Below are 22,337 nucleotides of genomic sequence, written 5' to 3' on the forward strand. Positions count from 1 at the left end.
TTTACTATACCTCTAATGTAATCTCATCAGGTTCCCCCTAAAATTTAAAAAGGCTTAAAACCACTGTCTATTGCTTATTACATGTAACTATGTGACTGTCTATTGACTAACTAACCAATTCTATTAACTAATTAACTGTGTTGCTCAGTTTTAGCGAGAAAATAACTTGATTGTGCGAATTTATACTAAATTAAGGGTTAAGCGTTTGCAAATTACATTTGATAGCTTCTCGGTAAAACATTTTGTGGAAGAGAAGGCAACATTTTCGACTTTTGTGCTATGTGATTTAAGCAGTCTATTTTTCATCACGGTCACTAAAAAAATTAAATTCATCGATATAATGAAGTTATAATCCAAACTGCAAACTTCGAGCTTTACTCAAGTGGACACGCCGTTAACTATATAACAGAGGATATCCATACAGAAGAAAAACTTGCTAACAAACCGTTTTTATTCTGATACGTCAATATTTTTTCCGTTGACTTGTATGTTTTTCCCTCCGAAACTTTTAACATTTGATATTATTAAAGGCAAGTGTAGTTTAAATGGGGTTGAAATCCTACTTTCACCTCCCACGGGGAAGCAAAAATTATCACATAAAAAAAGTTCAACATTTTTATACGCTGCGTGCAATCACTAATGTGGGCACAGGTGCATTTACAATATGCGTTTCTGCACAAAACCTCTCCTCTTTTCAATCCCTTCGCAAATTTTTCTGATTTTTTACTCTGTTTATGTCACCTCTATTTCCTTATAATTTCATTTCCTGCTTAGATATCTACAATTTTAGTGTTCTCATTTCTAAGGAATTTTCTTTACTAATGGGTTAAATGTTACTTTACATAAAATATATCAAACGTATCTCAGCAATGTATGTTGAAAAAATAATCTGATCAATTTTTGATTAACAAAAAACATAAAATCAGCTAGGGAATCAGTTTCTGTTTTACAAATTCAAAATACCTCGTACTCTCTCATTCATAGCAATCATCTCTTTGAAATGCGGTAATTACCTTACTTCTGATAGATTTTCTTTAATCACTTTAATCATACAACGAGAATCTCCTTCTATCCTAAGATTAAACATTTCGTAGTAAGATGTTTCTTTTTTATCTCTGTGTCTACCTTTACGATAGGAAGTGAAAATGGATGATAACGATCTCTCTTAACACCGCTTTAATGGGCTCTGGAGTGCTGCACTGATGGGGGAGCGATAAGGTACGGGTTCGCATACTTCTGAACTTTTGTAAACTCGTCTCCCAAAATCTTTTACTGTGGGATTATTATGGTTGCTTTACATTTCAGTAGAAAAAAGGTAAGGACATGTTTTATCTATACGCATTTAGGGAGCATTTTTTTGTTGCTTGATCTTGATAGTTATTCGTCATGTATAAAACATTTCATATGTGTTTCATATGTTTGCACACAATTTTTTCAGCTTAATTATGGATGATTTCAGTTTTCCACGAATTTCAACTAAATTATGGATGATTTCAGTTTTCCACGAATTTCTTACGAAGCCTGTATTATTATTTTTTATGGTAAAGAATTCTACTGTTATTGGAATGTATTACATTTATACAAATGAAGATGATTTCAGTTTTCCCCGAATTTCTTAAGGAACCTTTATTCTTTTTTATAGTAAAGAATACTACTGTTATTGAAATGTATTATATGATGACTGAAATACATCTTTGATACATAAGAAGGATTTCTCTAAAACGGATTAAAAAGAATCATCTATTTAGACTTTACCTTATTTTTTGTTTTCTTTTCATCCAAGTAATTTTTTTTAAATATTAGCACATGACAAAGATATGGCATGACATAGTTTTGCCTTTTGAATAAGAACACTTCTTATGGTAAAGTATTGAAAGGGTTAAATTTGAACTTTCCAATAACATCGTGTAAATAACAAGTAATATTTAGAGTATCCCTGAACGAGTATATCATAATCCCAGGAATGAGATAAATTTGTCATCATATAGAAATCCACAATACAGCAACTGTTTTATCAAGTTAGTCTTTTGTGATGTATATATGAACCAGACGAACATTTCATCACAAAAATGTAATTAACTAATGACAAGCTTAATTTTGTCTGAAGTCAGAACCAAAGGTATGGTATGGGAGGATATTTCCTGATTCTGAAACCTCGCTTGTCGGAAATGACTTCTCCCTGATGATATCAAAAGACTATGACTTGATTACTACCCATGGTAACCATTGAGAGATTTATGAGACATACTGATTTTTCCCCATCATATTTTTAAGTTAAGTAAGGGATAATGTCCAAATAGCTCTCTATATGCAAGACCGAGGCACATATTTTTTTTTTAGAAATCGTACAAAGAGGATGCAAGAAACTGTTCCCCTTAAAATGCACATTTTTGAGTCCCAGAATAATTTTACAGTGTATGTATAATAAATATATAAGGATGGTATGTTTATTCGGGTGTAAAGTAAGGGAGACATTGACTTTTTTCTAATCCTGAATTCTTTTCAATTTAACTTGCGCATTCTCGTTCTCTACACAACATGCATGATTCAAGCAAAAACTTGGTGATCTCAGATCGGACAGATCCCATTCGAAGTGAGGATTTTGATGCGTTATTACAAGGTTACAACACAGTTTACTGTAAGGATTAAAAGCTATCAGAATTACAGAAAATAATACTAGAATGTGTTTCATCAAGTTTCAATTCACTGTCATTGCTACTGTACACGGTACATACAGGCAAAATGTAATTTTGTTTCAAGTGCTTTTGAAATGAATTGAATTTTATTGATAAAAGTAAGTTTAAGTACTTTTTTTTATTTTGATACATTACTTTCTGGGCTCAACAATTTACAGATAAAGATTAAACGAAGGATATTGTATTGTGATGGAGACTCGTTTTTCTAACTGAAATATTGCACAAGGTCACTTATTTGCAGTTTATATATATTTTTATCTTTCCAAACTTTAATGAATCTGCCTAATAAATAGTATTTTATTTAGTACACTCGACGGTTTTCTATTCTTGATTTGATTTAACATTTATTCCCATGCAGAACCATTTGCAAATACCTACTTAATTTCTGATTTAAACCCCTATACCTCCTTCCTTGGGTCATGACTTGAATAAACTTACATCAGTTCATTTTGCAGTAGGATGGAAAACTAACAAAGTAATTGGACTACTTCATCCTTGATATTCTACAGGAAAACATTGAAAGGTATCTAAAAATTCTATGTCAAAATGACTCCTTGCAGTCGCCCCATTTTAGATCCCAGAGGATATGTCTTGAACTTAATTTGGATCTGCACATGTAATTGCTGGTTTATTGAATTGGCTATTCATGTACATGTCATTTTTTACATTTAAAATTTTTTCTAGATTTTTTCTTAAATAATTGAACTCTTTTTTTGCTCCGTCTAAACTCCACATTGCCATGACTTCAACAAACATCGAATGTACATAGGATGAAAAGTGAAGATAACGAACAGATTATTCTCAAAAGTCAATTCACACAATACAAATTACGAGCAGAGCCAACACGGACCTCTGAAAATTGGATCAGGTTCATGGAGGATTGAGCATCCCTTTTTGGACCGGCACACCAGCCGTGTGCTCCACGTCATGATCGGGTAAACAGAAAGTCCGTAGACAATTGAGTTTGAAAATAATGGCCTAACATTTGAATGAAAAGTGTCAGTCAACTGTCGACTTACAACTACATGTACATACTGTATTTGCAAGCAAGATCATTGTATCGACAACAGAATTTGCGAAATGTTGACTTTAAAAGAGATGTTGATATATTTGTATCATCAACTTATTTGTCAATAGCCTATAGCTACCTCATTCTAGAAAATGTTCGTATGTAGAACATGCTCTTACGTTTCAAATCAACTGGGAGGCATAAATGTTATATGGTACATAAATAAGGGAAGTTGATGAAAGAAAAGTTGAAGTTATCACCCTTATTAAAAGTTTAGTTGTCCGTTTGTCATCAATAACTTTCTCTAGTAAAACATCAAAATATGAAAGAGATATGCCAGACTCTGTGGTGTCTTTCATTTTGAGTTTAATGGGATACTAGTATATTGAATCAACGTAGGAATGAAAATGAATATTCTTAATTGATAAAACGTCATCGATATATCTAAATGTCTAATTTAGGGATCCAGCGAGAGACTTCTTCTTTTCATGTAGAAGTTTTTGAATAAATTCTGCCCCATATGAATACAAAAACAGATCTTCTTATAATGGGACACAATTAGTATCCATGGGTTGGAAAACAAGGTCTTCGAAAACTACAAAGATATACTGTCAATGAAAAACTCGAGCACCTTTTTAATATCAACCTTTGAGTACTTTTTTTTTGACAAAATAGTACATGTACTAAGTTTTCAGATGACCAGTGACAAGGCAAATTTAAGAGTTGATATTGAAAACATTGCTTTTCGAATTTTGTTTAAGTTTCTTCCATTTATATTTTTGTGTGAAACTGTGTGTTCCTATTTTTAGCCCCCTTACCCATGGAGAGTAGGGCTTTAAAGAGGGCATTAAAAATTAGATTTGCACTGTACATAGGAAAACTTGATGTACGTTCTCGATTTAAAAATGTTAGTTTGGTTCAGTTGTTTTAAATGGCACCACCCTATTTTCATAATTTTTCATCTTTTCTTTATTTGATATTATTTCTTATTCATCTCCACCTTTGTTTGGTTCTTTTGAAACAGCTTCGATTCCTTCATCAAAGATGTTTTTTAGCAAGTTTGGTGAAATTTAGTTGCCAAGTGGTTCTGGAAAAGATAAAGGGTACACTCGTACATGTTTTTTTATATATAAAAATGTAGTTAGACTGAAAAAACAAAACAAGACAAACCTTGACCAGAAAAGATCCAAAACATATAGCTCATGTAGCTAAAATATATAAATCTGTGTAAAGCGCGAATACCCATTTTACAACGCACTAAATATGTTTAAGGTGTTGAGGTGTGAACGTGCATTTTATAGACAATACGTATACATTGTACAAAGATCAGCACACGAATTAAGTACATGTACATGAAGGCGCAAGTGCACCCAGGTCATTTTTGCATTTATTGCTTTGAAGAAGAAAAATCTGTTAAAGTAATAATGATCGTCTGTCTCAATCAACTCCTCGACAATTTTCATTCGCAGTTTACAAATGAGTCTGTCACTTATGAGTCTTTGTCACGTCTCATATTCAAAGTTTCCAACAAAAATACAGAAATATGCTTTTCATGCGAAGAACACGAAATGACCAAACAAATATTTCGGTGGAACTGAAAGACGAAAGTGCATGGGGGCGCACAATTGGAATATCAAAAAGAGTTTTTTAAATAACTGTAAGATATATTTTACGATTTAATAAATGTTCATGTGAACATTTTATTTACATCAAGCTTCTGTTATGATAATGCACATTGTAATATAAAAAATATCTATTACATAAGAGTCATCGCCTACTGCCAAGGTTATTATTTAAATTGTAATATTATGCGTCATCTTTGACATTACTGAGCCAATTTCGATCAAATTTTCCATACTGCATCTTTGAATTAGGAATCAAATTGCAGAAACAAATGTTTTGAATTTCAAGGTCTCCGCCAATTTGAGGTCTAAAGTATGGAGTCAATCACGAAAATAACTCTTTTTCTCAGCTTTTTGCAAATCTAGTAAACAAATTGTTTGCACGATAATAACAAAGAGCCGTTTACCAAAATGTTTTTCCATTCCCCTCGATCATGAATTTTGGCCAAAGGCGGGGATAAGTTAATAAAAATGAATAATTATTTTTTTTTAAATAGAACTTCTTTACTGGACATCTTAGCCTACAGATTGTTAGCATAATTTTAATGAGAGATTATCTTACTACCAAACTATTTTTTGGTTCCCCCATTGGTCCAGATCCCGTGAGTGTGGGGATAAAGTATAATTGAAAATGTATTTCCTCAACAAAAAAAATTCTAAACATTGACATCTTGTTGACAAACATTTTCCTTAGAGCTAATCCTCCACCAATCTGTACGTCATCTTTGTCCCCAAAGTGCAGGTTTTCATTCAGGGCGAAGATAAATTTAAAACCGAATTCTATTTTATTAATAGATTATAAATTGGCATTTAGTAGACAAAACCCTGGAATAATTCATTATTCCAAGCAATTAACCCTTGTTTAAATTTGTTAAATTCGCAATCAGACCTTGATTAATATTAAAAACCAAGTAAATAAATGCAGTAAATAAATTTTGAAAAAAAGCTCCTAGACATTTAGCAGACGAATTGTTAATATGGGTAAACATGTACATATTGAGAAATCAGGCTCTACACTAAACTGTGAAATTTCTCCTCTTGTTCATACTGATGTATAGGGCTAATTTTAAGTACATGAAATCTTTAAATCTCTTTCTTTCTGTCTGTTGCCTCTAGACTTCTACCAGACGAAGCATATATGCAGGATAATATGTAGCATTGATCATGAGCTTGTTACTGAAATTGTAAATTGAGAAGCATGCAATTGACTTATGTAATGTTTAGGTCAAGAAAAAGTTTTACACAGGTGACCATTAATGTCCACGGGCCCCTTTAGTTTTTTTGTTTGTTTTTTTTTTTGTTTTTTGTTTTTTTTTTTTTGTTTTTTTACCATGCATATTTAAGAAACATTATGGTATTATTCATTTTATCTATAATGCAAAGTGTGAGATTTTCCAGATCGTAACAGAACACTGATTCTGAGAGAAATCATGAAGACAAAAACTGTAATTACCAATTCATGATTCGATGTTCTTAAGCTTTACAATGCACATCTTTTTTTCTGCAATTTCTTCCTTGGCTTTCAAATGCGCTTGTCAACAGTATCTGATATACAAATCATTTTCTGTTTCCTTAAACCTTGCAATTGTTTTCTAAAACCATATTTTCCCCCTGTACTTCTAACATAAAATCAATAAAACCACGTAATGTATGTAGAATTTCTCATTATAGCTTTGACATGTGATCACATTAGACGTAATATACGTCGACAAACACGGGAACTGATGTAATCATTAGGTCCTAAAATCCTGTTATCTTCTGAATCACTTTAACACAATTTTTTGCATGTTTCTAACAGAAAACGCATATTGCAAAGAATGGCAGCGGTATTTACGAAGAAGGAATGATGATATTTCTTCAAAAATACAATGTTAAGGAAATAAAAAATGCAAAAAAATAACAGTTTTCTATTTAGTTTTGGATAATTTGTTCAAGTTTGAAGAAGAAATACAGCAAGAAAGCTTTTCTTGCAGAGTTATCTAATTGAGTTATTTATTGAATTTCTATATTTTCCACCTTTCAATAATAAAAAAAGAAAGACTTAATTTCATTTTAACTTGACCGAAACCCTTTCAAAGGAAAATGATTTATGAAATGTGTTAGAAACATTTTCTACTACATTTTCTACTGACTGACATGAAATGAATATTCTCTAACATATTGTAAGTGTTAACAAAATTATTAAAAGGTAGAATTTAGCACTAAGTATGTGTATAACAGTATAATTATATAAAGCTTAATTAGCTGTATTTTTTTTTTAATTTCCTTTCTTTTCCGATAGGACAAAATCGCTATAATTGTATGAAAAGATTAATATGAATAATGAAAGGGGTTTTTCATGAAAAGTAAAAGCTTAGTAAAAGCTTATACATGTAGTATATTATGACCATTAATTATAAATGAGTCATTTAAAACTTTCAATATACATGTAACTTTTTACACGAGTAGACTACATTATACATATCTAATTTTGTATATTGGTTTTTGGTTTTGATGAACGGGGTTCCCAAGGTTATTAGAAAAAGACCATAGTTATTAGAAAGAGAAATTTCTGTGAAATTCTTTCAAAACAATATTCCTTCTACAGTTTTTGTCCGATTACAATACAATACAAGTAGATTTAGATAAGATACACGATTTTTTGTGTCGGTTTTTGGTTTCGATGAATCGTATTACCATGGTTACTAAAATAGAAAATTTCTGTGAGTTTCTAAAATAGAAAATTTCTGTGAGTTTCTTTCAAAACGCTTAGTACTACTCCTACGATTCGATTCCAATATAACTGGGTACACAAGTAGACTACAATAAGATACATAGTTATGCGTATCGGGTTTTGATTTTGATGAATAGTCTTGCTATGGTTACTAAAAATTTCTGTGAAATTCTTTTGAAAAGCTCTCGTTTTCCTACAGTTTTGATCTGATACCAAAAAACTTTTTTTCACAAAAGTAGGCTTTTCTCAAACACATTACTCTGTTTATCACTTTTGATTTCGATGAATGGTGCTGCATGGTTACTAAAAATAGAGAAAATTCTGTGAATTTCTTTCAAATATGCTACTCCTTCTACAGTTTTGGTTTGCTTTCAATAAAACTTTCAAAATAGACTTCACTAAGATACATAATCCGGTATACTGGTTTTTGAATTTTAAGAATGGTGTTGCCAGTTAATAAAAATAGAAATGTGCAGTTTTTGTCTGATTGCAATTAAAATTGTCATAAAAAGATACTAAACCAAGGATCATTATTTTATATTATTGGATTGCAATAGTTTCAAGTCCAAGTGCTACATGTACTTATCTCAAGCTTTGTTGAGTAAAACCAGTAGAGCTACAGTCTCGTCAGAATTGGCTTGGATTATATTGACGAAAGGTATAAATATCGATGCTTATTAATCATATTCCAAAAGATGATTTGGCTACTGCATGCGTAAACTGTATGTGTAGTTGTTTTGGGAACGAGTTTTTCTTTACAGTAAGAGAAACCTCGTTTTTCGACCTCAAATTGGCCTTCAGGAAAATGAAAATTTGCAAACCCTATTTCATATCCATATAACCAATTGCAATCACATTTCAAAAGATGATTTGGCTACTGCATAGAATATAAAAGGAGTTTTGGGAACCAGGGTTTTCGCTGAAAAATGTCTTTTTTTCAACCCCAATAATTGACCTCAAGGATAAAAAAAGAAAGATAATTTCGACACCTAATTGCACATTTACAAGACACCACCATTTATAATCCAAAAGATGATCTGGCTAGAGAGTTCTGGGAAAAGGATTTTTTTTTTAAAAGAAAAACATCTTTTTAAACCTCAATTATTAGCCTTAGGATGGAAATAAAAAAATTGGAAACCTTAGCGCACATCTACGGTACAACCAAAAGATGATATGGCTACTGCGTAAAATGTAAAAAAAAAAAAAAAAAAAAAAATCTGGGAACCAGGTTTTAGCAGAAAACAATTGGCCCTCAGGATAATTTTGCAAATCTACAGGGCACCGCCAATCACTCCAAAAGATGAATTGGCTATTGCTTAAAAAATGTAAGAGGAATTTGCTGAAATGGGCAGTGAACTGACGGATAGAGATACATGTAACAAGTGATACAGTATACCATCTTCGCTAGCCAAGGGTTTTCGGTCCGCTCTGCTCCCCACCGAAAACCCTTGGCTAGCGAAGATGACGGTATACATTTACCCGAACTTTCTCTAGAAAGTGCGAGTATAATGGTCAACCGTCAAGAACTCGTTAATGTCTGTCATACAACACCACTGACTTACAAATGTTGTAAATGTATCTTAGGACAACTTTATCAATTAAAGCAGAGGGAATATGTATCTAATTATCCCGGGTATAGAGAATTGATTATCATCATACCGTGTAAAAGCTACATGTACTTAGGAGGTAATCTGTGTATCGTATCGTGTTATCGCTTTCCAGTTGGTGTCAAAACAAGGATTCGGTGGTTCGTTAACCCTTCGTTTGATTGACACTGCCGATAGTATATCGTTCTATTACTATTCTCAGACCAAAAAAAATTGCCATATGAGGTTAAAACCGAACTAAAAATATCAGGTTTCATGATTGGTTTCCGGCGTTCTGCGAATCTTTTTACGGAAAATTCGTCTACGATCACCTGAGGTCTTTACATGTGTTAGGAACAGTGTGCGACCGATCCTGATTTACAAATCGTCTGTGACCGTGACCCCAGAGGTAAATACTGTGATACAAAATACCGGTTTGACAGTCTTTACCTGTCAAGTATACCTGGAAATTTATTTTTCGAAGAACACTTGTTTGAAAGTAACAGAGACTTAATCTAACAGGTAGGAAAACAATTTGTACATAAAAACCTTCTTCTGTCATAAAAGGGGTTAGGCTTCAACGAAGGGATTTTAAATAGCAAACAAAACGAAATGAAAGTTGTATGAATGACTAATTTAACAGTTTAAGGGGTCGATTGCTGTTCATTCAATTCTACTTTTTGTTTTTTCTGCTTAAAATATTAAAAATAGAACAAAAATGTAACAGACGGTATTGAACAAAAATGACTCAGAAATGAATATTCATGAGAAGATCGTACATGTAGAATATACTCCGGATTGTTTAAAGCTATGAATTCATTTTTTGATTTAGTTGAACATTAAAATACCGTATAAATTGAAACCGTGCATTTTTAAAGTCAATACAAATACATTAAGTGCCATGATGTCAGACAATATGCCATAATCTCCATCTAGTTTATACGAAACAAGAAAAAGATTAATAAGAGAGAAACGAAACTTAAATACCAGACTCCTTTCATTTTCTTAAAATGTCTTTCCTATAGTGTGAATTGATCCTAAATCAAACACAACCTTTATCAGGTTAAACAGTTTTGTACCTGGATACACGCCTACATATGTACATGTAAAGGACACTTGTTTCAGTAATAGAAGTTTACCCCCATAGTATAATAATGAAACGAAAGTCGTAGTCGATGATTTCAACTTTGGTTCCCCTATTTTTTTAATTCCTTTTGAAACTCTACAACATATCTTTCAAGAAATAGGTTTAAATATTCATTATGACAAAATAATAGGAATGCGCTATGTTCAACTCCAAAATAAAAGACGTTATGAATATAATAACACGCGTATTTAAGATTATTATGGATATCGGAATTCATAATATTCATGAAATATCATAAATTTATCACTCTCTTATAAGGTGTGGAAAAATTAAAGTTTCAGCCGGTATAATGGAGCTCCAGGTGTCTGATATAACACTCTGATTTTAGCAGTATGAAATTCATAAAGCGTATCTTGACTTTCTATGTATTTAAAAGTCCCCTTTATGACAGCATTAAGAGCACAATGGGTCCCTGTATTCCATAAATCCTTTATATTCTTTATCATTAAAATCTGTTTTCTTTTCTAACGTATAAGAGCTGTATTATTTATCTTTATCAACGTGCCTCTTCCATCCTTTACCGTGTCTCCTATTTCTAAATTCTCTTTCGAGTCTTTTGGCTCTCTCACATAAAACTTCAATGAACCCATCATAAAGTGAGAAGCAATTAACGATGGGGAAGTGTTTATCGTCAGACCATGTGACATGGTATTTATTTTTGACTGATAAGTTCCCTCCAATCAATGAGATATCGAATCTTGCACTACGCTAGCTCCCATAATTTTCGATAGTTAAAACTATTATCAATCCTATAGTCATTAAGGGGGTGTTCTCACATTTTTCGTCATTAACTATAGATTCAGTGAAGAGTGACTCTGCGAGCTACTTGGAGTATTAACATAAAAATTTTAAACTTAAGGTAAGACATATTAAACTTGTTTATTCCGATTGTCTTCTCTAAACTGTTAAGTCCTCATTTTGCGTTGTTAATGTCCAATTATATAGGTTATCATAACTTGTGACTAATTTCTGCAGTTTTTAATCAGTATGTAAATTTTCATCCTTCATAATTACGTCAGCACAAAAACCGTCCCTTTTACTGCCATATGCCTTCCCATAATGAAGCAATATTTAGCAATTTCTATTAAAGGAAACAAAAAGAAAAAAATCTAAATCAATAAACATGACATTTTACACCGTATCCAATGTTAATAATATGTTAATAATAGAATTAAATTGTTTTTTTTTTAAATTTTATATTAACAATTTATGATACAGACAACAAGGTGAAGATTTAGGTACTGAGACAGACTTTTGGGCTTTCATACGAAAAAAAAAATGACGATATGTCCATGTTAAATGGGTTATCTGTAGAAATAATCCTCCATTTTCATTACTGAAACAAAATGACTATCCAAAAACTGCTTTTAGGTGTGTTTGCGAGAGAACATTGCACAGTTCTTGAAGGAAAATGACCTCTGCATAGCATGGGGTCGTTACCACGAGAAGATCGACACTTGCAAACGCAGAAACCAATATCCCACTCTCTCGATGGTCGTGCAAGTTTCTGCACGTGTTTCTCATCATGATATGTATGGCTTGTGTTCCTCACTGATAACTACCTTATACTGGTCTAGGAAAAATAATTCATAGGGTTCAGAATGCGGAGTATGCCTGTGGCCGATAAGGCCCTGATATGTATCTATAATTGCTGCCTAATAGATACCAAATTTATATTTTTTACGAATTTAAGTAATGGGTTTTCATCGTTGAAAGAAGCATTATTTTCTCTTAAATTTTATTTCATGTATTTCTGTGATAAAGTAATATTTAAAACTACAGAAGCACTTGATATAATCATATATCTTTGGAACTGTATTGCACAATTTTTTTTTCATTCGAGAGCCGAAAAAATTGAAGTTTCATTAATGTTTTCCTGGCAAAATTATTTAAATGTTAATAGAGTTAGCGAACAAAATAAAAAAAGATATAGAAAATATGATAATTTATGGTAAATGTCCATTTAAAGACTTTCATGTGAAATCCTGTCTTGGTTCAAATTTTCAGATTTCTTTTTCTATGTTTTGACTTTACAAAAAATGAATTTCTTAGGCGTTGTAGACATAAATATGAGATGAATTAGTCTCCCTGATACTACCACCACACACTGTGTACTTTGAGCTAGAATTATACTGGATGCCATATTGCATGTATTTGCAAATCATTTACGCGACTGGTTTTATAGCCCGTAATATCGGCAGCTTATATAATGTTACACTAGGTCTCAAATCATAGTTATCGCTCAACATTATTTGAATAACTTGAGTACTAATTAGCCAGCAACTCAAGAACCCAATAACTCTGCAAATGTTCATTCTTAGATATTCTCGCCTTTTACTCTTGATAAACAGCTGATAAATGATTGCCATATGTTTGTTTAAAAAAAAATCTGTACTAATTGCAGACATGTAGCGCAGATTGAGCATGTTGAGTGTATTTGCAAACATGTTTAGTGGCTTTCTTCAATGGGAACCAGAGGTATCGGTAAAATAAAAAACAGAACATAAGCTAGACTGTGTTTGCCTTTAGTTTGTGTCATTTGGTGCAATGTTTATGGCTCTTTTATAACGATTTATCAATAAAAAATTAAATGAATTCTTTCCATTATGTGGAGATTATAAACTAGATATTGCACATGCCAATAATTGCAAGTCTGTTTTTACACTATTTCGCATAAAATAATCACCGTTTTCTCCGGTATTATTAACTTTTCCAGTGTCTTGGGAGGTGCGGCAATTTCATGGATAACAGTTAACCATTATATGTATGACAGGGAGTCTGTCAGGGCTTATATTTATTATCCTGGGAGGATCATCTAATGTCAGAGTAAACGTAGTGTGGGACAGATTGCTTAATTAATATTTTGTTTTCAGTTATTTTTCTCAAATGTAAAAGTATTTTAAACGTGGGTTTCCCAAATTTAAACATATTCTTACACTGTTTGGAAGAATTAGTAGATGATTATATGTGAAGTGCAGAATTTCTAATTCGATGGATTAATAAATGTACGTAATAATTTGCGTGGATCTGATTTCCAGTGAACTTGTATGTCACAATATGAACCAATATGTCTTTTAAATTATTTGTAATTCATACAGAAGATTAAGAAGTTGTTGAGTCTTCACGAGCAGATAATAAAGCTTTTTCGTTCGACAAAATAAAGAGCTCAAAATTCTTTGGTTTTGTATAAAATGGTTCGACATTTTTTTTTGTTAAATACTCTTATTTTTCGCCTTTTTCTGAATTCCTTAATAAGGTCTTATTTTTATGGCTTTAAGGCGTCAAATACAACCAGTCACATGTTTCTCTGTTGATTTTTTAAAGTGACCGGAGTCACTCAGGTGACCTATTGCTATATGTATCTGTTCGTCCTCGTCCGACGTCTAGCATTCGATCGTCCGTAGTAAACTTTTCTGAAAAAGCTGACTTAATGTCAACCAATTTTGATATACAGATAAAGAACAGCCAGTTTTGTGAATTTCATATAGTTCTAGCCCATGCTTATTAGGGACGGAAAATTAATGCAATCTTCTGATTTCTGGACCTGGAGTGAAACTAACTTAATTTGGCTTATGATGAAACTACTCGTAACGTCTATGAAAATGTTCTCCTTTGGCATTTTGCTCATGGAAGTCTAGCTGACAAGTTGATGGTATGAATATAACAAGCAGTGAGTCTTCTACCAAATATAGCATTCCTTTCCCCTGGGTTGGATTCACAGGTACTTGTGGACAGGACCCCCCCCCCCCGAATATGTACCCCACGGGTCAATATATATATATTTCCATGCATTTTTTTCGTAAATTACTCTTCTATAGCTAGTACACATTTACAATGTATTCCATAAGAAAAATCTAAAAAATAACGCAGAATTTACTTTAAAAAATCATACCCGCGGTAATACCTTAATTCTGCGTTATTTTTTGGATTTTTCTTATGGAATACATTGTAAATGTGTACTAGAAGAGTAATTTATGAAAAAAAAATACATAAAAATATTTTTTGACCCGTGGGGTATATTCGGGGGGGGGGGGGGGGGTCCTGTCCACAAGTACCTGTGCTCTTCTGCATTTATTTGGTTCTTTTTAACATTATATAATTCACTGTTTCTTATTTTAAAAATATTGATTAAAAAATTACCCAGCTTGATAAGCAATATATCATTCTCATTAGACATAATCCACAAAAATTATTTTGTTATATTATGTTATATATCGATGTTGAAAATGTATTACACCCCTGAATGAAACTTTTTTATCTTTACTCCTGGATATCTATTTAGAAAATTCGATAGCATGATTATAATGAGCAGCTAGCCCTCAACCAAAATTGTTACATTCTTGTTCCCTTCCTCCAGAGTTGATGCCTTTAAGGTAGGGCTACATGTAAGCGGTTGGTGAGAATCTGATGATACTCAGGTGACTTTCAAGGCCCATGGACCCTTATAAAAATTTTGAGGATTTATTTTAACTATTGAAACAATGTTTTTTAGCAATCTGCAAATGAAGTTATGAAGAATAAATATTTTCTGTTATGGAAAACATAAGTGTACATTCTGGATGAGTCACGTGATTGATGGATAGTGACAGCTACGTGTTCTAATTGAATGTTTGAAGTGAAGCAGAAAACGTTCCTCTTCTTTCGGCATAAGCAATCATTCAGTATAACCTAGAGGTGTCGACAGACAGAGGGGAAATACATGTATATGTACAGTGTAGCTAATTGTGCCGAAGTAAGCTGGAGAGCATCTCAATAAGCTTATACCCAATAACTCAATAAAAAGTCAACACAAATCGACAGTTATAAAACATACTCACACACATTTATACGTATATACATTAAGTACAACAAAATAGAGAAAAAGCAATGACAGGGAAAAAAGAAATAAAGCGAAGCACTCAAACGCAAAATTAAAAAAAAATGAATAAAAGTTTTTAAAAAAAACAAAACAAAACAAAACACGACCAAAATAGAAAAAAAACCCCACAAATGTCAATGCTAATTCGGTAACAAACATGTGCTGCTTTCTGCACGAAAAACAGACCTTATGATCCTCCTTTGTACATGTAGATAATTTTGTACATTAAATACTTTATAGGTATAATTATGTGTATTTTGTTCTTTTTCCTTATGACAGACTTTCTTGAAAAGTGGACTCTGAAACGAGAATTTTGATTCATTTTTTTTTCAAGGAACTTGGTCTAAGGGTAAAAGCGAAAAGAAAATAACTCAAATCTCTCTCTCTCTCTCTCTTTCCAGAAGGGAATCACAAATAAGGATTTAAAAAATTTTGTTGGATGTTGTTGTCTTATTTATTCATTTTTTTTTTTTTTTTTTTTTGGTGTCTCGGTATAATATTGCAATAAAAACTTTATCTCTTTCTTGTATGATATTGATATTGACTATACATTTGTGATGGAATTTTGTCCTTAGCGTCTCAGATGTCGACCTATCATTATCCATCACGATTCACGATTCTAGACACCTTCAATCAATAAAAGTTAATGAATGGCGACAGCTGAACACCTTGAAATGTTTTCCTCTGATTGACAGCTCAGATGATATCCTTTCTACAAACAAAAATGTTTACCAGGACTTCTCTGTAGGAAATAGAAAATTTATTGAAAGGTTTATCATATTCACAAACTGCCTTACTTTCAATTTGAAGATTTACGTTTGAATAAATCATAGAGTTTCAATTATCAGATACACAGCTGAGTGGCTCAATTTGAATAAAAATGCATGCAAGAATAGGTTTATAGTCGTCGTTAAATGTTTACAACTCGAAATCAACGTATTAGAAACACGTATGAACAAACACATAACTTTTATACTGCTACACATTTCTCTGAAAAGACAGCGTCGATTTGTAATTTTTGTATAACTAGCGCCTGTCATAAATAAGCCTTCAAGGGTTATTTTATTTTTCGTAACATGCAACCGTGATATTTGGTTTAAGATTAAAGAGGAAAGTTTACTAGCGCTATCCAGTGCATACCAAAGTGGTCGTGAAAACTTAGTTTTGAAGGATTTCATCTTTGCAGATTGAGTTGGCAGAGAATATGAAGATTCCGCCGGATTTTGAGCCGGAGACTTTTCTGAAGAAAACATCGGAGTTTCCTCAACCTAAAAGACCCCGGACAAGAAAATCTGACCTTTATTCTGGACCCTCTCGATTTCGAAATGTTGATGATCACGTTCAAAAAGTAGGATTTTGTTAAGTAGAATATATCTACATTTTTTGTACAGTATACTTGCTGAAAGATCGAAAGGCTGTATAAATAGACATAGCAAAATGTTGATTTTGACTTCTAGTCTACCTTTACTCTACCTCTTTATTCTATCAGATAATGTTTTCTGTTTTAAGCTTTGTCTAACACCAGAAAGAGCCTTCAATGTGACGGTAAGGTGTCGGTCGTCCATCTGTCTGTAAACAGTTTTTCAACATGCTACTCATCCTATAGTTCAGATCCGATTTTAGCAAAATTTGGTACATAAGTAGACTACATTAAAGCTATATATGGCGTAACTGAGCTAAAAAAATAATAATACGAAAATAAGTGTAGATATACACGATATATGTTATTTACGTTCCAATTAGAAAATTCACCGATTTGGAACTTGATTAACCTTACGTTTCTATAATTAAATTGACTTTAAACTTTGTCTTATTTAAATGTGGAGTCGGTAAATTAATCGGTCATTGTTTTAAATTTTGTATGTCTTTGAAATTCGATTGATTTAAATTGTGTAATTTAACGGAAAGTCCTATCTTTATATAAAGTAATAAAACAAATAGAAAGATCTTGTTAATTTTGGTTATCTGACCTTATCAAAAAATACGCCATATATGACTTTAATATTCGTAATTCTTTTCATCAGTTTATGATTTTGACAAAAAGTGTCGCTATGGTTACTAGAAATTATTCCGCTTTTCCTCCAGTTGGTCATTTAAGATGATGACAAAGTAATTTTCATTGGCTATATCCGTTAGTTCAAAAATTTTCTCAAGAACCAATGTGCCAGAAAAAATACCCATCAAACCTAATTCGTCATGACCTCTTGGGGCTTGGATGGAGCTGCAATATGGGGTCAATAAAAATGGAAAATCATTTAAAAACCAATTTAAAAAAACATCAAGATTTAGGTGAGCGTGTGGGCCTTGGGCCTCTCGTTTAATATGCTCCCTTTGTCGATCTTCTGGAAAGAATAGTTTTATTGTCCTATTTGTCTTGATCTTTTTCTATTTCAACCTTCGTTATGAATTTGGAAGTTTTAAACTTAGAAGTTTCCTATTTGTTTTGATTATATATTACTACCATAGGATGTGGCATAACACCTTGATTTTGATTTTTAAACAATTGCATGATACATATTATGAAAGTTATATTATCTTTTAAACATTGCACTCAGATACATTAAGTTTAAAGGGTTTAAAGTATCAAATTATGAACATGTAGTATACCATGAATCTGAAACTAAATCATTTGGACAAGGTCAAAATCAATTATTTGGAGGACTGGTCCATGACTTTGAGACTGAGAAGAAATGAAAGCATAATCGTTATTAGAAAATTGCTTATGATGGCGATGTAACGTGACTCCGAATCAAGGTCATCTACAGATCAGAGAAATTTACAAAGTATCAATTTACTGAGTTCTTGTATGAAATTTTACATTGATCTAGTCTTCACGGAAAGTATATTAGTCCCGTAATTGGTTATCATTTCACAGGGTCGTATAGTCGTCGGCTTTCTCTTTTTAGAAACATTTACCGGGTAACACATCTGGTTCTTTACTAAATCTGTGAAAATGTGTAAACATGAAAACATAATTTATTTTCTCTATTTTGCATCTTAATTCTCATTAATTGTTCTGATTAAAACAAATTATAATGATGTCCCAACAGTCTAAAGACTTCTGGTGACATATTGCTATCTGTTTTCGTATAATTAACATCCGAGGTCCCTGCGTCATGGGAGAGTGCCTCATGTGTTATTAAAATACCGATGGACTTTCTACTAAGCTTACTCGTAGCTCAAAGAAACGAAAGATAGAGATAATAGTTTTCACTTTAAGAAATCCCTGCAACAGAATCAGAAATAATAAAACTGACAGAGAAGCTAATATGTGTCTGAAATTCTAGAATTTTATGAACATAACAGGATTAACTTCAAATTTTGAATATAATTTTAATTTATTTGTTCGACATTCATTGAAATAATTATATATATATTACAAAGAAGAGATTCACTAAGATTAAAGAACTTGTATCTATTCCTTTTGTTTTACAAAAAAAATATGTTTAAAAAAGACTTCGGTAAAATCAATGATTCCAGATTATTTACAAAAATAAATAAATAAATAAATAAATAAATAAATAAATAAATAAATAAATAAATAAAAATACGATGGCATCCTGAAAAATGTTCTCTCAAAATTTTTTCTGTATATATAAGATTTAGAGTTTCAAAATGAATGAGGAAGGATCCAAGTGTTAATAATATATATATATATATATATATATATATATATATATATATATATATATATATATATATATATATATATATATATATATATATATAAAAGGAAATAACAGAGGTCAAAGTTCGACTTCATTATGCAGATAGGAATAAACTTTATAAACCCTTTCTTTAAAAGCAACAGGCTAAAATTAACTGTTGCTATGTTCTGAAGATTCAAATCACTTAAATTTTGCCCCCCCTCCCTCCCCACAAAAGAGGGGCCACACAATGTGAGGAGTAGAAGTATTACAATAAAATTATGCATTGGGAGAAATATTTCGGAATTTCTTTTGTTGGGATTAATCAATATTTTTTGGAATTATCATTCAATTATATCCATTTAGTGTTCTAGACTTGAGGGGAAAGGATAAGACCAAATTAATATGAAAAACTCGTGTAGTGGTTTATTGTTGATTCGAATTATTCAAATCAGGACGCTTAGGGAGACTTTATATGTGAGTGGGCTCAAAGTAGATAGTAAATACTAGTAATGGTGCTGGAGATGGTTTTAGCCACATCAGGGACTTCTTGCAATAGATAAAAAAGGGGAAAATTTTAAATTAAGAAATTGTTACAATATACATGTTCAAAGATGACCCCCAAGGTCTCTCGTTTAAAACGTATACTGTTTTGTACAAAATCTAATGAGAATGCCCAATAAAGGCTTATTGTATAGTTTTATACCAGAAATATTCTCAAATTACTTGTGGAACGTTTAGGAATACCAAGGGTATCTGTTTTTCAGGTGGCAGCTGTCAATCACCGATCTTTCCGTGGCTTGTTGTGGCATCTTCTCTACTGTGACAAAAACATCAAGTCTGACTTGGAAAAAATCAGGTAAAATGACACACTCGGATGCATCATTTATTCCTGTATCTTCCTTCCAATTAATACTTGCCTAGGCCTGTGGCAAATCGAAAGTTTTACAAAAAATCCTCTGGGACAATATAAAAATCAGCACTGTTCTGAAAAAGTTGTCATTTATGATTTTCTGTGGTCACAGAAAAAAATTAGTACGTGTGATACCACCATTTGCTGATGCTGAGGCATATCAAAACTAGTCATTTTTAAAACACCTAGAAATCAGAATAAATTCAGTAATGTGGTAACGTAATTCACGTCCATACTATTTTCTGTTAAGGTCGATCCACTGATAAGGGAGATAACTCTAATTGGGATACGTAACTAGTATTCCTATAAAATTTAAAAGTATAAAAATGTCAAGTTAAAAGGTCATTCATATCAAATCTAGACAACCCCAAGGTATGCCGAAATTGTTCTCATTTTGATTATAAATGACATTTCTTTTGGAAAATCATAAGAGTTTAAGAAAAATTTTATTTGAGTGAGCAGGGGGATGGTGAACCTTAAACCTCTCTTTATTCACTTATTTTGTCGAGTGTATTTTTCTGACGCATATAAAAAAAATCGATTGATTGATTCAGTGATAAAGATGACAAAATATTTCTCGTGCTGTTTGTAAATGTTTCGTCCTGCTTCAAACAGAATAAAGAGACTTTGATTTTCACGTAAAAAAATAAAATTAAAAAGGATACCTACAGAAAGGGAAAAAGAGAAAAAAGAGTCCAGAAAAATAGACTCGATATATAAAGGACATGGCTGAATGAACTCTGTATTATATATTTCAGGGCCATTTACCGATGGGCAACCTTGAATGGAGGCGTAAAGCAGTGCTTTGAAAATAATCCAGGTGCAAACACTGCTGAAGAATACATTAATAAGTTCCAGGCAGGGAAAACCACACATTCCCAAATTTTACAGTTGTTATGCACGTAAGCACGATAAGTTTTTTTTTTTTTTTTTTTTGATAAACACTGCGTTAAACTCGATTATTGTCCCTACCTTTTGAAAGCAGGGGGCATTAAAACTCATTCGTTCGTCCATCTGTCTGTCCGTCTGTCAGTCTTAAAAACTTTAACCTTGGTCATAACTTTAAAAATGACAAAATAGGGCTCTCATATTTGACTTGCAATAACGGCATGACCTTTCCATATGTTAGATGTTTCTGAACTCATGACCTTGACCTTGATTCTGATCTACTTTTCAAAGAGACCCAGAAAGCGGGATCGAACCACATTCCTCTGAATTTGCTTGTTTTATAACTAGTATGACATTATGAAAGCACACATATCTTTTCTAATCTAGCAAACTCTCAAAATGATATAATTTATCTGCTTTACTGCACAGTGGTACCGGAGAAGTCAGTGTTGTAATGTAGGTATAATTCATTTGAAAGGTTAAAAGTGAAATGTTATTTAACCAGCGGCCATTCTCTGGCAAAAAAAGTGTGGACGCATCTGTAGGTTGTACCTTATGTTTAATTGAAGAGTGTCATGAACCTGACCAAAGCTTATTTACATTGAACATAAGGTCGACAATACGGGGAGGGGATGACGCGTAACAATGGTATCATTTTGTGAGCAAAATAACAGTGTCTTTAGTTTTTATTGAAGGTACCAAATAGAGAGTTCCGCAGAATAAACCAGACGGAACAAAATAAAAGTAATCGAACTTCCGTACATGAGAATACGAAAACTTTGTGTAGTTTGTATTTTTGGAGAAACAAGTGCATATGTTTGCAGCATATATTCTGAAATTAGCTTTTCCAGTTTCTTATAATATTTAATTCTTTAATTTAATACTTTAAAGAGAAATGAAATCAATTGCATCCTATTTGTAGCTTTGCGGGATTCCATTGTAAGATAGTGACGGGTTATGCCAAGGGAAGGTCCTTTCGCCCTGGAGATTCCTGCTCTGAGGAGAAGTTTAGACATTGCTGGAACGCTGTACATTTTGAAGGAAACTGGTTTTTTCTGGATGCTAAATGGGGTGCTCTGAATGGAAATAATGTAACTATGTGTTTGGTCTGTTAAAGGTTTCTTCCATAATTTAATAAACATTGACTATGTGGGTGATACCCTTATATACAAATTTCATCATTTTGAACAAACTGAAAAAAAATATGCAATGGTTGGATAAAACACTTAGAACTGTGTGTGGATGGTTTCCTAAAATA

The 22,337-nt window shown here is 32.2% G+C and overlaps 1 protein-coding gene across 2 annotated transcripts in view; it reads left to right on the forward strand.

Moving 5' to 3' along the window:
* Nucleotides 1-1,270: 1,270 nt before the first annotated feature.
* LOC133188636 (uncharacterized) overlaps nucleotides 1,271-22,337 on the forward strand; it is a 30,397-nt gene continuing 9,330 nt past the window's right edge. Inside the window, exons 1-5 of one of the 2 annotated variants that reach the window (XM_061324136.1) lie at nucleotides 1,271-1,315; nucleotides 16,818-16,979; nucleotides 20,046-20,137; nucleotides 20,950-21,093; nucleotides 22,002-22,170. In XM_061324136.1, the coding sequence (XP_061180120.1) occupies nucleotides 1,286-1,315; nucleotides 16,818-16,979; nucleotides 20,046-20,137; nucleotides 20,950-21,093; nucleotides 22,002-22,170 (597 nt within the window). In that variant the 5' untranslated portion in view covers nucleotides 1,271-1,285. Of the gene's footprint in view, nucleotides 1,316-10,021; nucleotides 10,149-16,817; nucleotides 16,980-20,045; nucleotides 20,138-20,949; nucleotides 21,094-22,001; nucleotides 22,171-22,337 lie in introns of those variants that run through there. The other variant, XM_061324137.1, reaches the window with a different exon arrangement.

This window comes from Saccostrea echinata, unplaced genomic scaffold (assembly GCF_033153115.1).
Source record: "Saccostrea echinata isolate AGI-Se365-2 ecotype Australia unplaced genomic scaffold, CSIRO_AGI_Sech_v1 ptg000016l, whole genome shotgun sequence".
Taxonomy (NCBI): domain Eukaryota; kingdom Metazoa; phylum Mollusca; class Bivalvia; order Ostreida; family Ostreidae; genus Saccostrea; species Saccostrea echinata.